This window comes from Centrocercus urophasianus, unplaced genomic scaffold (genome assembly GCF_019232065.1).
Source record: "Centrocercus urophasianus isolate 14NV4802_14NV808 unplaced genomic scaffold, USGS_Curo_1.0 seq_18, whole genome shotgun sequence".
Classification (NCBI taxonomy): Eukaryota; Metazoa; Chordata; class Aves; order Galliformes; family Phasianidae; genus Centrocercus; species Centrocercus urophasianus.
In genome coordinates this window covers 27,599,705-27,614,309 of record NW_024884733.1, presented here as the reverse complement: position 1 = coordinate 27,614,309, position 14,605 = coordinate 27,599,705, and the positions used below count along the sequence as shown (strand labels likewise).

The window sequence follows — 14,605 nt, the reverse complement described above, 5'->3', positions numbered from 1 at the left end:
TGAGTCTTTTCCTTCTGTTCATTTCCCATTCCCTAAGTGTTATGCTTTGAACATAGATGTTCCCTAAGCACTTTAAAGAAACTTTCAAGGAGGTGAAGAAATGAGGCTCCAGCGATCTCATCCCATCTGCACACCGAAAAGGGCCATACTTGTAGGCAAAGTGGGGGATGAGTGTTATTTTACCCAAACTGTGGCAATAACAGGGCCTTATATGCAATATCCAGTGCTCTGGATAATGTATGTAAGATTGTATACGTATACTATAAAATATATAGCTCTACTTTGGTGAATTCTCTGTGGAACGATGAGCAGAAGTTACCTGTCCAGGAGTTAAGTCAGTTTCTTCCTTTCTCATTTGGGAATTTACTTTGCAGTATGCATATACAGAAATGTAACTGATTGAGAAAGGTGAACGTATGGAATTATCTTTGTGAAGTCTTCAAGAATATTTTCTGTCCTCACCTTCCAGAAATCTCCAACCTGCTGGTTGCAACCAAGAAGGCTCAGGAATGTCAGCCTGCTTATCATCTAGGGCAGCTGAGCTTCCATCGAATCCGCAAAGAAGAAATAATGCAGGTAGGTGTTTGTGTCTTGAAATCCACCCATCGTGGCAGCCCTCCATGCTCAGAGTAGATAAAATCACCTCATCCTGGCTGGTTGGATATTGCACAAATGGATATTGGAGCAATTTTCTAATGTATTTGGAATGAGCTGCTTGTAAAGTTATTCTTAAAGTATCATGGAAGTCTTAGGAGCTGTTCTTGCTATCTGGGTTGTACAATAGAATATACCTGTCTCTCTTGAAGCCTGACCTACTGGAGAAACAAGCAGCTTTTCCTATAGGGAAATAGAGTCAAAGTATTCAAAGGATCTGAAGATTCTTGGCATTCAAAATCTTGTTTTCCAAACTGATTGTGCACATTGCCAAATTTTCTGATGAGTCATTTGCAGTTAGTGGGACAGTTCACCTGAATAAGCTTTAAAAAACACACAGTGGTTTGAATGCTTAAATCACAGTGACTGTTTCTAAAAATGTCTGCCTCTTAAATCAGTCAGATTTCTTTAAGGCAGAAAGCATTACTGACTGAGGAAAACAGGTATGGATTATATTAATTGTTTTTAGTTTGGTATATTAACAATCAACACTCAGACTTCCTGCAAAAATATCCCAAGACAGAATCCTCTCTTATTTAGAAGGAAATTACATTCCAAAACAAAGTGTTCTATTGAAATATTACTTCCTTTAACTTTTGGAAACACATAAAAGATTGGCTCAGTAGCAGCTTATTGTAAATCAGAGGCCAGTTACTATTTATTCATTTGATGTTTAGTCTAATGATGTTAAATTACACTGAAGCTACTTGATGTTAGTCAAGATGCAATAGCCCTTTCATATCAAAAGAGTTTACAGTGGTAAACGTTCTCAGAGACTACTAGAATGAAGAATAACACGTTGTCTTTGGTTTTTCACTCTGTAATAATTTTAAGCCTGTATGTAGGGCTAATTCTGAGAGGCAGAATAGAGTGCAGGTTCAACTGTATGTGTAAATCTACATTTGTTTGTTTCATGTCCTGGTTTGAAAATACATGCTGTGTTATGCCTTAGGGTGAACACCTTGGAAGAGGGACAAGAACACAGATTTACTCAGGGATTCTCAACTACAAAGATGATGAGAATGAAGGATATCAGAACGAAAAAGAGATTAAAGTGCTCCTGAAAGTTTTGGACCCCAGTCACAGAGACATTTCTTTGGCAAGTGTTTCTTTTTTTCTCTTGAACTGTAAACACTGGGCCTTGCCACATTTAACTGTGGAGTGTCTAAGAAACATAGGGTTGGTGAATGTAATAGGAGAATGGGAAGATGCTGGGGTCTCTCTCAGCAATTTATGCAGTCCAATCTCATGGATCAGCCTAGAAAGCTGATTTTGTGCGCAGGCTGTAAGCACAAGCAAAATGGAGCCAGACCTTGCTGTGGTCTGAAATGCACAGGCATACCCATGCCTGAGGTCTGAACTGTGTCAGCTGAGTGATGGGTTTCAGTGAGGGTGCTGCCACCCACCTGAAGTTACCTCTGTGTTGTGCAGTGGGCTTGGGAGTCTTTCACCAATTCAGTCACTGACGTGGCCTCAAGCAAGTTATTTGATTTGCATTTTGCTTAATCATCTGGAAAGAGAGGCACACAGGGATGCAGACCTTGTGCTTGCAAAAGGGCAGGGAAGAGCTTATGGAACCCAGGGAACAGTGAGTACATCCACAACAGCTCACCACAGCCCTGGTACTGTGGTGGGATGGCAAACCCTGTTGTGGAAAACAGTTATCTTTTGCAAAAGTGTATGTTGTTGCTGTTCCATTTAGTTCACTGCATGGATGGCTGCTGCGGTGATCAGCAGTTTAATGGCTTATCTGCTTCCCTTTCTCACAGGCCTTCTTTGAAGCAGCAAGCATGATGAGGCAAGTTTCTCACAAGCACATCGTCTTCCTCCATGGAGTCTGCGTCCGTGACTTAGAAAGTGAGTTCAGTTAACATCTCTTTGGTGGGATTTTTAAGCAGCAGGCTTCAGTAAGGACAAGGCAGCCATTCAGATCAGAGCTGGCCTCCAGGGAGATGTGGTTGGCTGCTGCCATCTCTTGCTTGACTTTTCAGAGCAGACAGAAGCGGAATTGGAACAGCCAGGCAGCTGCAAAGTCCTTTCCATTAATCAGATTTCCTTTGCAGTGCTTTCTTTGAATACATGTCTTACAGGATGATCCTCCAGGTCAGAAAGCCAAAGGGATGGCAGTAGTGTCAGTACAAACCAGCCTTCCAACAGCAGTCATCTCCCTGGCAAGGCTCTGGAAATGCTTTGCTTCTGGTTGACTGTTATTTTACTACATAAAGTCTCTCTTTGCAGTTTGGACTCTTTGAACACTGAAATAAACTTCCAAGAAGGTGAAATAAATTCTGAGCAGCTTGCCTTGGGGTGGGGGGTGGAAGAAGGTGGCAACGAGCTGACTCAGTTTATCCAGACCCTGGTGATTGCAATACTGACTTTATGCACCTGGTTTTGTAGATATCATGGTTGAAGAATTTGTTGAATTTGGGCCTCTGGATTTGTTTATGCATCGGAAAAGTGAACTCCTGACAACTCCCTGGAAATTCAATGTAGCCAAGCAACTTGCAAGTGCGCTAAGCTACCTGGTAAGATAGAAGCATTGCCTGTAGCTTGCTGCAAGCTAATGTTACCTAGATTTCATGTGCATTATTACTAATGAAGTTCTTTCCTTGGGTAGTGGGATTGTGCATTGTGATATCAGGATATTTTTTTAACATTTACTGTGTTGCTTTAAATAAGGAGAGACTCTTAGAGAGGGTAATGAGCACCTTTTTTTATCAGCAAGCTGAATACTCTTTGTGCTTATGTTTGCCGTTGGTTCCTTGTAGGTACTTGGAAACTGCAGTGTTCCACTTCTGCAGTTTTGCTTGTCGTGAAAAAGGAATGTTTTCCAAAACTAATCAAATTTACAAATACAAAACCTTGCCCTGCTTTTCTCTAGGATAATTTCTTCCAAGCTGTATTTTTGGGTTTCAGTTTGGTGTCTTCTGCTCCCTGATGCTACAGGTACGTCAAGGGCACTTTGCAGAGCTCTGCTCACTCACTGCACTCTTTTCCTGCCCTACTACAGGAGGATAAGGATTTGGTACATGGAAACGTGTGTACTAAAAACATCCTCTTGGCAAGAGAGGGAATTGACACCGAATATGGACCTTTCATAAAGCTGAGCGACCCAGGAATACCAATAACTGTGCTGTCCAGGCAAGGTATGGTACAAGAATTGGATTTTTCTCTTCACTGTGATTGAGAAGGAGAAAGGGAAAAGTACCATCTATACCAACTAGAACTGGCTGTACAGTAAAAGCAGTCTGTTTTTATGAAGCTGAAAACCACAACACTGAAGCGAAGGAGTGTCACTGATGGTTGGAGCTTGTATTTTTTTTACTTAATTTCATCTCAAGACCCAGCAAGGGAGTATAGAAAGAATCTCAGCTTCTGAATGACCCAAACCATGAGCTTATAAAAGCCATGGAAATGTCTGTATGAGAACAGGGATTTCACAATCAAGATTTCCTGAAACTGGACAAATATTTCAGCTTCAGTTTATTGTAGTTAAGCAGCAGTTAGACAAGAATAAGTTGGAAAACTTTTTTTTTTTCTTAAAGTACTTTCATATTTATTCCAAACTGCTTTGATTCTGTGTTTTATCTAAGAATGTGTGGAGCGAATCCCCTGGATTGCACCCGAATGTGTTGAAGACTCAAAAAATTTAAGCATTGCAGCAGATAAGTGGAGTTTTGGTACAACACTGTGGGAAATCTGCTATAATGGAGAAACGCCACTGAAAGACAAGACGTTGGCAGAGGTAAAGCTCCATTGCTTAAACTTGACCTTGACAACTCAGATTTATCTTCTTCAGCACTTCAGTTTCCATAATTCAAGCTGCTTTTGTCTTATACCAAACCCAGGTCAGCTGTACTTGGTAAGGGGCAGATTCCATCTGAATTGCCACAGATTGCAGCAGGAATTCTTGTCCTCGCTACAAAGATGCTAATTATTACTTCACCTTGGTAGTGATTTTCAAAATGCAGCATAGAAACAATTACAATTCTGAGGCTGTCACACCTCTCTTTTCCTAATCCATATCTCCAATTATAAACTGTCTGAGGTTCAGCTTAAAAACTGAAGGTTTTTCAGTTCTTTTGGACGTTGGTTCCAAACTAGTCTCCAGTGGGACAACATATTGCTTGCTCTGAAAGCTTGAAAGAAAAAAAAAAAAAAGTTGTTCTGCTTTGCTCTGGCAGTTTTTGTTCAACACTGCCAGTGCCCTTCAGCCTATGTTCCATATGTGCTTTTTCTCTCTTGAAGTTTTGCTGTGTTGGGAAGGCGATGGAGCAAGGCAGCTGCTGCTTGTCTGAAGGAAATGACTGAGTACTTGAGTCACTGCCTGAGTTGTTTTAACAGGAGGTAACTGAAGGGAACTTGCTGCCCCAGCTGCAGGTTGCTTCATGCACAAGGCAGGCAACCGGGGTGGTTTTGCTGAACTTAGAAAATGTACAAAGCCACCCTCATCCCACCTATGCCCCATCGCTCTTAACTTCTCATTGTTTGCCTGTCTTATGGTGGTTTTCCTTGCTAAGCATTCCCATGTGGCCATGTGTCCCAGTGCATAAGTAAATGGTGAGCCTGGCACCTGGCAGAAAAATAACCTCTGAAAGATAAAATGTTCAGCAGCTGCTAGAAACTGTGTGTTGTGATTGCTCCAAACTGCACCAGGCTCATCATTAATAATAGTTCTCTACCGGCAGGTGACGATTTAGAGTTAATGCTGAAATTTACTTGATGAAGTTAAGAGAAAGTAGTCTTATCTTCTAACGTAGAACACAGGTCGATTAAATAACAAGCTACAATTCATGCTGGAGTTTTCATTCGTGCTTTACAGAAGGAAAGGTTCTACGAAGGGCATTTCATGTTGATGACACCATCGTGCAAGGAACTAGCTGACCTGATGAAACAGTGCATGAACTACGACCCCCACCAGAGACCCTTCTTCAGAGCCATCATGAGAGACATCAACAAACTGGAGGAGCAAAGTAAGGCTTGATTTTACTGATTGGCTGGAGAGTTGGATAGGGAAGTGTGGGTTGTTTGGCTAAAACTGGATGGCTTGCAGGAGCATTTAAACATGGTGACAGTGTCAAAAGAGTATCTTGAATTGGAAGGGACCTACAGGGACCGTTGAGCCCAAGCCCTGACTCCACACAGCACCACCCAACTTCAAATGCTCTGTGTGCTCTCTGAACTCCAGCAGCTCAGGGCTGTGCCCACTGCTCTTAGAAACATTTACTGTAATATGTAGTGTCAAGTACAAAATAGCCTCATTTCCACAGTGATCTTGCAGATATTTTTTCAGGTACTTGTTGCTCCTCTGTGGAATAAGATTCTTGCCCTTAATGTCTGCAAACAAAGAAGCTAGAAGGAATGTGCATTGCCTGTATGCTAAGAAACAAGGCTATCTAATAGCTCAAGTCAGCTTCAAGCCAGTCTTTGAGCTTCATGAAATTTCCATGGGATTCTTGACAGAATGAGGGCATTAACAGTGTTCCTGGTTCATCTGATGTTGTAGTTACAAAGAGAAGCTAACAGAAAATCAGCACATAATAAGGGCAAAACCATACCATCTAGCAATACGTAGCCACAAGAGCTGAATAACTACTGCAGGGGGGGAAGTGGGCTGAGATGAGACTGAATCAGTCTGGACTGGCACAGAGCAGTGGAAGAAATTCCCTATCAAGAAATGGGCGAGGTTTAAATAAAAGAAGCTGAGAGAGTAGGGACAGAGGCACTAATAGCAGCAGATGAACCAGGATGCCCTAAGTGTCCATCAAGACCAAGGCGTCCTTCCAGGGATCTGTCTAATTTGGTGCTTTTCCACTCTCAGACCCTGATATTGTCTCGGAGAAGAAGCCTGTTACAGAGGTCGATCCCACACTCTTTGAAAAACGATTCTTGAAGAGAATCCGTGACTTGGGAGAGGTAAGTAAGAGTAACATCAGATTTAGGTCCCTGCATTGGAAGTGGGAACTGTGACTTTTCCCAGATCAGACAGCCCTTAAGTGCTGTCAGGACTGAGTGTGAAGAGAACTGTGGTAACTTTTGAATGTTTAACACAGTAAAGGGAGGTGTGGAGGTGTCATGAGGAGGAGAAGGAGGAGGAGGTGTGTTTGCACTCAGGGATGGACAGAGGTGCCAGGGAATTCTTGGTTAATCCTGCTGAAAAAAAAAAGATGTATATAGAATTGTAGAATGGCTTGGAAGGGATCACAGGCAGGGCTACCAACCTCCATATCTAATACCAGCCCAGGCTGCCCAGGGCCCCATCCAACCTGGCCTTGAACACCTCCAGGGATGGAAGGGGCATCCACAGCCTCTCTGGGCAGCTGTTCCAGCACCTCACCACTCTCTAAAAAGCACACTGTGTGTGTTCTGTATGGAAGATAAGGAAAGCTTTTGTGGATATCTAGTAAACAGTGATCTGGTTTGTAAATTGTTAGCAGAATTTCAGGTCTCTTGGCATTTTTATAGAGGGGTGTGTATGTGTATGTGTGTGTGTGCATAGATCTGTGTGTGCTTTCCGAATCACAGCAGGAAGATGGGAGTTGTAAATGCCTCAAGTGGAGCATCAGGGACACTCTGGTTAGGAAGTGTTAAGTTATGCTCTTTTCTTTGACAATTAGGGCCACTTTGGGAAGGTTGAACTCTGCAGATACGATCCAGAAGGTGACAATACAGGAGAACAAGTGGCAGTTAAATCTCTGAAGCCAGAGACTGGAGGGAATCACATTGCCGACCTCAAGAAGGAAATAGAAATCTTGAGGAATCTGTATCATGAGAACATTGTCAAGTATAAGGGAATTTGCACAGAAGATGGTAAGTCTTCATGAAGAATACGAAAAATACGCACTAACAGCATAAAAAATGTTCCTTTAAAAATTAAGCATTTTAAAAAGCTTTTTAAGAGTTCTATTATGTGGGTTGAGGTGTCTTTCTTCATGGAATAAGCAGCAACTTCTGCCTGAAGTCCTCCTGCCCATTTTCACACCTAGCTAACTTTGATGTGACCGAAGTTGTTGGAGTTCACCAAATCCATGGAAAGGATTTTAATCACCTGGGCTGGGTGGTGGTCGGTGTGAGCCAGGAGTGAGCTGACAGTATGAGCCAGTTCACAGGCCGCAAAGCCTAGAGGTCATTGGTAGAAGCAGATGTCAGGAGTCACAGAATAGAGCTCCATTGCCTTACACTTAGCATTTAAGAACTGAAGAAAATGTAAAGACCTTTATGTTCAGTAACTGTGCTGCTTGGAACAGGTTCTCTACTAGATTGCTACAGTGACTGATAATGGGAGTTTGCCTGGCTGTGGTCATACAGTGTTGTTAAAGAACAAATGCTGCCACTGCTGTGGGTGTTGTACAAAAGGTTCTGATGTTAATGATGTGAGAAGGGTCACGTTTGTAAATTAACCATGCACTCATTTTTAGGAGGAAATGGGATTAAACTCATCATGGAATTTCTTCCTTCTGGGAGCTTAAAGGAATATCTGCCACGAAACAAGAACAAAATCAATCTCAAACAACTTCTCAGATACGCAGTTCAGATCTGCAAGGTGAGCCTGGCACCAGAGCTTTCTTGTAACTCTCCTGTTTGATTAGTTTAGTATTCACTTAACAGGGTAAGGGATGAGAAGAAAGGAGGCTTGCTTTATGGTCAAAACCATGGCTTTGTCCTCAAAAAACAGTCTCTCAGGTGCTGCAGATGCTATAAAAGGAGCAATTATTAGGTTCCTTCGCATAAACAATGACCATGAGAAGAAAGAATTACAGAATTGGAAGCGTTACAGAGGGAGGACAGCATGAGATGCAAGCGCACACTGCAGTAAGACCACATGAAGCTGTGTGCCTTTTGTCAGAGGCTGTGACTTTGTGATTGTGGTGGACAAGGCAGCTAAAAGCAGCACAGACATCAGTCATTCCTAGCAGCATGCAGAGAGGAACAGTTGCCATGGAGAGAAGGCTCTGAGAGACTGGTTGCTTAGCTGAAAGTTAAGAGGCATAGAGTAGGAACAACAACCTGCCTTAGCAGATGGGGAACCCAAAGGCAGAGTCTAGAAGAAGGATGTGGACCAGAAAAGGACCCTGGAAAGTACCAGCAGAACTTGCGATGGAAAATCTGGATGGAATGCTACTGCAGGAAAAAGAGAATGCTTGGAAGGGAGGTTGGGAGAAAAACAGTGATGTTAAGTATTAGAGAAACTAACCTACAAGGCTTTCTTCTCTTACAGGGGATGGACTACTTGGGCTCCTGTCAGTATGTGCACCGTGACTTAGCAGCAAGAAATGTCCTTGTTGAAAGTGAGAACAGAGTGAAAATTGGGGATTTTGGTCTCACCAAAGCCATCGAGACTGATAAGGAGTATTACACTGTCAAAGATGACCTCGACAGCCCTGTATTTTGGTAATAACAAGTTATATCCCATTTTCATTAACCAGACTGTGCAACAGAATAACTCACCTCAGAGCCTTAGAAGCCTCTTTTAGGTGTCCTGAGGATTTCTCCCATTTAACTGAGAGGCCTCAGTACAGCAGCAAGAAAGAGCACATAGCTGACTAATCTGCTTTTGCATTAGTGTCCTCCTGCACTCAATAATCCACTTCCTCATGATTTTGCTTTTGGTCTCCCTTAGTCTTGGGGTGTTTTGCTGTGTAAGATATTCCTTGTTTACTATTGCTGTGCCATCCCAAGCCTTATGGGCACATTTATGGGGCACAATTATGTGTAAGGAGGATGAATGCAGCACGCCTCCTCAGCTCACTTAGGTTCGATTCACACTGGTTGTGCACCTATGGGTAAATCTTTGCAGCTGTGAATGCAGCTTAACAGTGTCGTGTTGTGGCCACAGGTATGCTCCAGAATGCTTGATTCAGAGTAAGTTTTACATCGCCTCAGACGTGTGGTCGTTCGGGGTGACGCTGTACGAACTGCTCACCTACTGCGATTCGGAGTCCAGCCCGATGACAGTAAGTGGTCGTGGAGGAAAGCGCTGTTAAAGATGCTTGCATCAGATTTTGTTTGTGTGGAAACAAGAAGTGCACAGAATTTATCTTCTCAAAACAACCTTCGTGGTTGCCTTTCACTGCAGACCCTGCACAGAGGCAGGCTGTGCACTTTCACAGTGAGATTGCAGTGGCATCTTAGTGTCAAACTGCAGCAATGTGGCTCAGTGCTGAGGTAGCACAACTGACTCCTGCTCTTTCCCCAGGAGTTCCTGAAGATGATTGGCCCCACACAGGGCCAGATGACGGTAGCACGGCTCGTGCGTGTCCTACAAGAGGAGAAGCGTTTGCCACGTCCACCCAACTGCCCCGAGGAGGTAACACAGCTCCACTGCTATCAAGTCTTCTTTCTTTTACAGTGAATAAGCAGCAAAAGCACCAGGCACACTCAAGTGAATACACTCTCTGTAGAAAATCCTCCATGGCTGCTGGCAGAAAGGCATTTCCACCTTTTTTAAGCATTATATGTAAACGTTTTTCAGCACTGAATTTCCCTCTGCACTTAGCAGTGAAACAAGCTGTTTCATTCAACCTTTAGAAATTTCTCTTTTTCCTCTTCCAGATCGACCAGCTGATGAGGAAATGCTGGATATTCAAGCACGATAAGCGGACAACCTTTCACAACCTGATTCAAGGGTTTGAAACAATTATGAGCAAGATGTAATTCGGTTTTTATACTGTCAGTGCTTTAATGGTGTGTCAAAATATAAATACCCAAGGCCTTTCACTTTTTAACTACTGTAATTTGTATTCTGACTGTGCTAGTGTGTTCAAAGGATCGTTTTTCCAACAGTTCTCCTTTTTTCTTTTTTTAAATTCAGTCAACAGTTGGATCAAATTAATTATGAGGTATGGCAGAAACAATAGCTTCAACTCCTCTTGCACCAGTTACTGCAAGACAGTTTTCTCTTTGTTATGGTCTCGCTCCACTCTGAACTATCCTGATCAATGTGAGCTGAAAGCAGTGTCAAAAATTGCTACAGTTCTCAGCACGTCTCAGTGCAACCTGTAGCATTTAAAACATGTTTGCTGTTCACGCTTATTCTGTGAACCAGTGGATGTAACAGTAGTCATCCTCATTTCTTGTGAAGTTCTGAGGAAGTTTGGAGAAAATTCTGGCTGATGAATCCCCTCCCTGTGCACTTACATTTCAGAAACAAAGGAAAAACGAAAACACTTTGGCATAAAAAAAAATCTTGAGAAAAAGAAAATAATAAGAAGCCAGCTGCAGCTCCAAGCTCTTAAAGATACTTTTAAAGTGTTATTTGATTATCCTATTTCAAACAGTTGAAAAAAAAAAGGCATGAATGAGCATGTATATTTATGCATTTCATTGAGAAGCCCAGTTTCTGGATCAATGTATTTGCTTTTCCCAGCCAGCCTTCCATGCCCTCCTTACCCATCTCTTCCTCCCCCCAGAGCTCTCCCCCCGTGATGTAGCTATTAAGTGTGCAAACACATTGACCTCCAGCTTGTACTGCAACTAAGTGAGCTACAGTGCCATGAGATGTGCACGGGACAGTAATTAACCTAGGGGGAGAGAAAAGACAAACCATGCACAGATTTAGGGGGAATACTCCCCCAGCAAAGAGTAACTCGGTAGAGTTTTGAGCACCAGGAAAGCTTACCTAGGAGAAGGAAAGAACACTTTGACCCTACAAACGTCATCTTGTTATTAGTAGTGCCAGCAGAGGGGTGCACACAACACTTGTTTTTTGTCAGTGAACTTCCTTGGCCAGCATGCTCGTGCATTTTAGCAGTTTGTTCCTGTGAAGCTGCTCCCTTGGCGTAAGGTGACTGCTTTAAACAATAGCATTGGCCGTCGTCTAATTTGACTTACAGTCTCCAGCCTCGTGTTTGTGACATATTCCTCTGATCAGCAGGAGAGCACAGCCCTGTGAGGCTCCCTGGGACCACGCATGTTGTATTGTCAGGACCAGAGCTGGCATTGCAAATGCCACTGAGCCGCACTGCGGCCCCGTTCTGTAAGGCTGGGCTCTTCCAGGAGCACTGGTTTAACTGGAAACCTTTGGCTGACCCATATCCTACCCTTTGGGCAACATTGTTTTTCCACCACACCTGGATTCTGAAAGTGGAAATAGTTCTGGCAATAATAGAAAGACATCTTTAAATATCTATATCTATATATATATTAAAAAGAAGTTGTAAGTAAGAGCGGCAACCAGGTCAGATTTATTTTTACAGTATTACTTGTTGTTTTTTTTCCTGTACGTACGTCGTGTATGAACCCGATTTAAATCTGTAAGCACTTTGTTACTCTTTATACAAACAAATCTAATAAAGATTTTTTTTTCTCCATGTGAATACATTTTTGCACTCCACGTTAAATGAGGCTCTATAACGCGACCTGCATAGGAAGGGTGAGCAGAACAGAGGATCCTCGAAGCTGTGAAAGACCTCTGAGCCCCTCCAGTCCAACCCCAGCCCCTCACTGCTGTGCCCATCACCCTGTGCCCAAGTGCAACCTCTGCATGTCTCCCACATGCCCACGCTGCCTTCAGAACAACCTTCCCCTACATTAAATGGTCACTTACTTAAAGGTAGGGCAGAGGTGGTTCTCCTCCACAGAACTCCACTGTAAATGTGTACCAAACACTTTATTTTCACTGAAAAGGGTAACAAATTAAGAAAGTTGCGTATACAAACAGTTTGAACAAAATATTACAAGTGAACTTATCAATACATACAGAATCCCACCCCCCAAAACGTCGTGTCTCCCATTAACTGTGCTGCTATTTGGCTGTCTTAGGCATTGCTACCTGTATGCAGTGCATGCTGTCTATCCAAACAACACCAGTGAGGGAGGAGAGATTTTGATGTTTAAAAAAAAAAAAGAAAACCAGGAAAAATCTCTCTTCTGGTCACACACTAAAGCTTGAAATACAGTTTAAATTGTTCATAAAAAATAAACACAAATCAGTATTAAAAAATATGTCTTCAGTACTGTCTACCAAACTAGAGATTCAGGCCTGCTTTTACAGTCTTAATGGCAGAAGTGAGTGAATCGGGTCCAAATCAATCTGCAATGGGATTCCAAGGGTCCCCTGCCCACCACGTCTAGCCGTCACAAACATGGATTTCAAATAATGCTTGCTAACTCTTCAGCCAAGAGGAGAAACAGCAGAAAAGAAAGGCTAGCCGAAGGTGCTTCGTTTGTGAGCCCAAAATACCGAGTCCTTAAATACAAAAAGACAGTGAGAGCCACCTGGCTGCAAAGCAGTGCAGGGCTGAGCACCTACCGCTGCCTGAACATGAATGGCTTCTCTTTTGGGTAAGAACCTCACACGACAGGCGAGATGGAAGAAGCAAAGAGAACTGGAGCCAGGATGCTCCACTCCAACAGGGCTTGGATTGCAGCAAACGTCTAAAGATGGCTGGAAAAAATAAATAAATAGAGAGAAGAGCAGGCAGGCAGAACTGAAGAAGGCAGCTGAGGAGAGCTGTAGGGGCACTTCTGCTCTACGTGTGGCTCATCTGCATTCAGGCAAAGCCTAAGAGGTGGTGTATATTCCCCCTTCTGTCACCTCCACCCATCACCTACCACGTTTCTGCAGGAAGGAGGACACCAGGCTGCAGAACACCACCAAGTGCACTTCCAGAGCATTCAGGAACCCGCTGCTTTTTGCTCTTTTGAGCTGGTGCTTTGCTGTGTAACACAGCTCCATTCACAAACTGAACTACTCCAAGGAAAAGCTGTGGATTCTTTGCCCAACGCAGATAAAGGTTACTTCATTGGCCAAATGGCAGCTGTCCAAATAAAATCTCATACTGCAAGGCAGCACGCTGCGTAGGATCGCGCTTTGAACAAACATTTATTGAAAACATCACAGCGACTCTAGGAATACATTTGGTATATCTGCACTCCAGGATTAAGAGGGAATTTTAAAAATATAAGGGTTGTAAATGCAGAAATCTTAATCCTGGGATAAGCAAGATCGAAAAAAAAAAAAACCAACAACCCACATTCTTGAGTTAAAAAAATAAGAAAGAGAATTGCTATTAAGACTTTGTCTTTAACTTCCTCAGCCTGAGGACTAGAGAAAGAATCAGTGTTTTTATTGCTTTCGGCTGTACGCTGCCAGGAACTACAGAGTGAGCTGGTTACCTCTCTGGGTCGGCTCCAGCTCCCCGGTCGCTTTGGTGGCAGATGAAGGACACCCATCCACCCTTCCAGAAGGCAAGTCAGACTACTGAGAAATGGCTAACGGCGTATCGGCGCCTACAGCTCACTTGGCAAACCTGCCTGTTACACAGGGTTGCTCCTCTTGGGATACTCAGAACCCACGGAGAAAGAAAAGTTATTTGTCTGAAGTTAAGGCAGCAATAAATAGCAGAGGTACGCAAGGCTTGCCTTCGCCTATCAAGGCAGGGCTGACTCGTCGGGTCTCAGTAAACGCGCTTCTTCTTCAGCGAGGATTCTGCATAACGCACTGCGGAGCCCTGAGCGTGCTGGCCAAGGTACTCCACTGGGCCAGGTTCTGGGGAGGCAATGAGGTACGAGGAGCCTCGCTTCTCGCTTCTCACCGGAGCCACCTGAGGGCAAGAAGAAAACAAGCGACACATGATCCAGAGCAACAGCATCAATAAATAAAGCTCCGGTCTGGGAACGAGCAAAGACCAGGAGCCAGCAACCGGCTCCAAACGCCCGCTCCTGCTGCTTTAGGCTGGCTATACACAGCTCATGAGTCAGTGGTTGTGCCCTTTCCCTACAAACCGATCATAAATGCACAGGTGCCCGGCTGCACATGCATGTCTGGGAGGGCAAAGGGCTGGCAGGGCTGGAGCCCAGGCTGCGGGATGCATACTGAGAGGTAGCGGCTTCCTGGCCACGCTCTGGCCATCTTCACCCTTTAAAGCACAGTGACAGTGGGACAGCTGGAGCTCTCTTGCTTTTCTTGAAGAGCTGAACAGGTTAAAGTGCCCCAGTATTGCAAGCAAGG

The 14,605-nt window shown here is 43.6% G+C and overlaps 2 protein-coding genes across 3 annotated transcripts in view; one reads left to right on the top strand and one right to left on the bottom strand.

Moving 5' to 3' along the window:
* JAK1 (Janus kinase 1) overlaps window positions 1-11,973 on the top strand; it is a 55,725-nt gene extending 43,752 nt beyond the window's left edge. For both annotated transcript variants that reach the window (XM_042819575.1, XM_042819576.1), the window contains exons 12-25: window positions 470-576; window positions 1,607-1,753; window positions 2,424-2,511; window positions 3,052-3,179; window positions 3,665-3,800; window positions 4,248-4,399; window positions 5,477-5,627; window positions 6,476-6,570; window positions 7,272-7,464; window positions 8,073-8,197; window positions 8,873-9,045; window positions 9,491-9,608; window positions 9,851-9,961; window positions 10,207-11,973. In XM_042819575.1, the coding sequence (XP_042675509.1) occupies window positions 470-576; window positions 1,607-1,753; window positions 2,424-2,511; window positions 3,052-3,179; window positions 3,665-3,800; window positions 4,248-4,399; window positions 5,477-5,627; window positions 6,476-6,570; window positions 7,272-7,464; window positions 8,073-8,197; window positions 8,873-9,045; window positions 9,491-9,608; window positions 9,851-9,961; window positions 10,207-10,308 (1,826 nt within the window). In that variant the 3' untranslated portion in view covers window positions 10,309-11,973. The remainder of the gene's footprint in view (window positions 1-469; window positions 577-1,606; window positions 1,754-2,423; window positions 2,512-3,051; window positions 3,180-3,664; window positions 3,801-4,247; window positions 4,400-5,476; window positions 5,628-6,475; window positions 6,571-7,271; window positions 7,465-8,072; window positions 8,198-8,872; window positions 9,046-9,490; window positions 9,609-9,850; window positions 9,962-10,206) is intronic.
* Window positions 11,974-12,247: 274 nt separating this feature from the next.
* Window positions 12,248-14,605, bottom strand: part of RAVER2 (ribonucleoprotein, PTB binding 2) — a 30,119-nt gene continuing 27,761 nt past the window's right edge. The window contains 1 exon segment of the mRNA XM_042819577.1: window positions 12,248-14,198. Coding sequence (XP_042675511.1) covers window positions 14,052-14,198 — 147 coding nt within the window. The 3' untranslated portion in view covers window positions 12,248-14,051.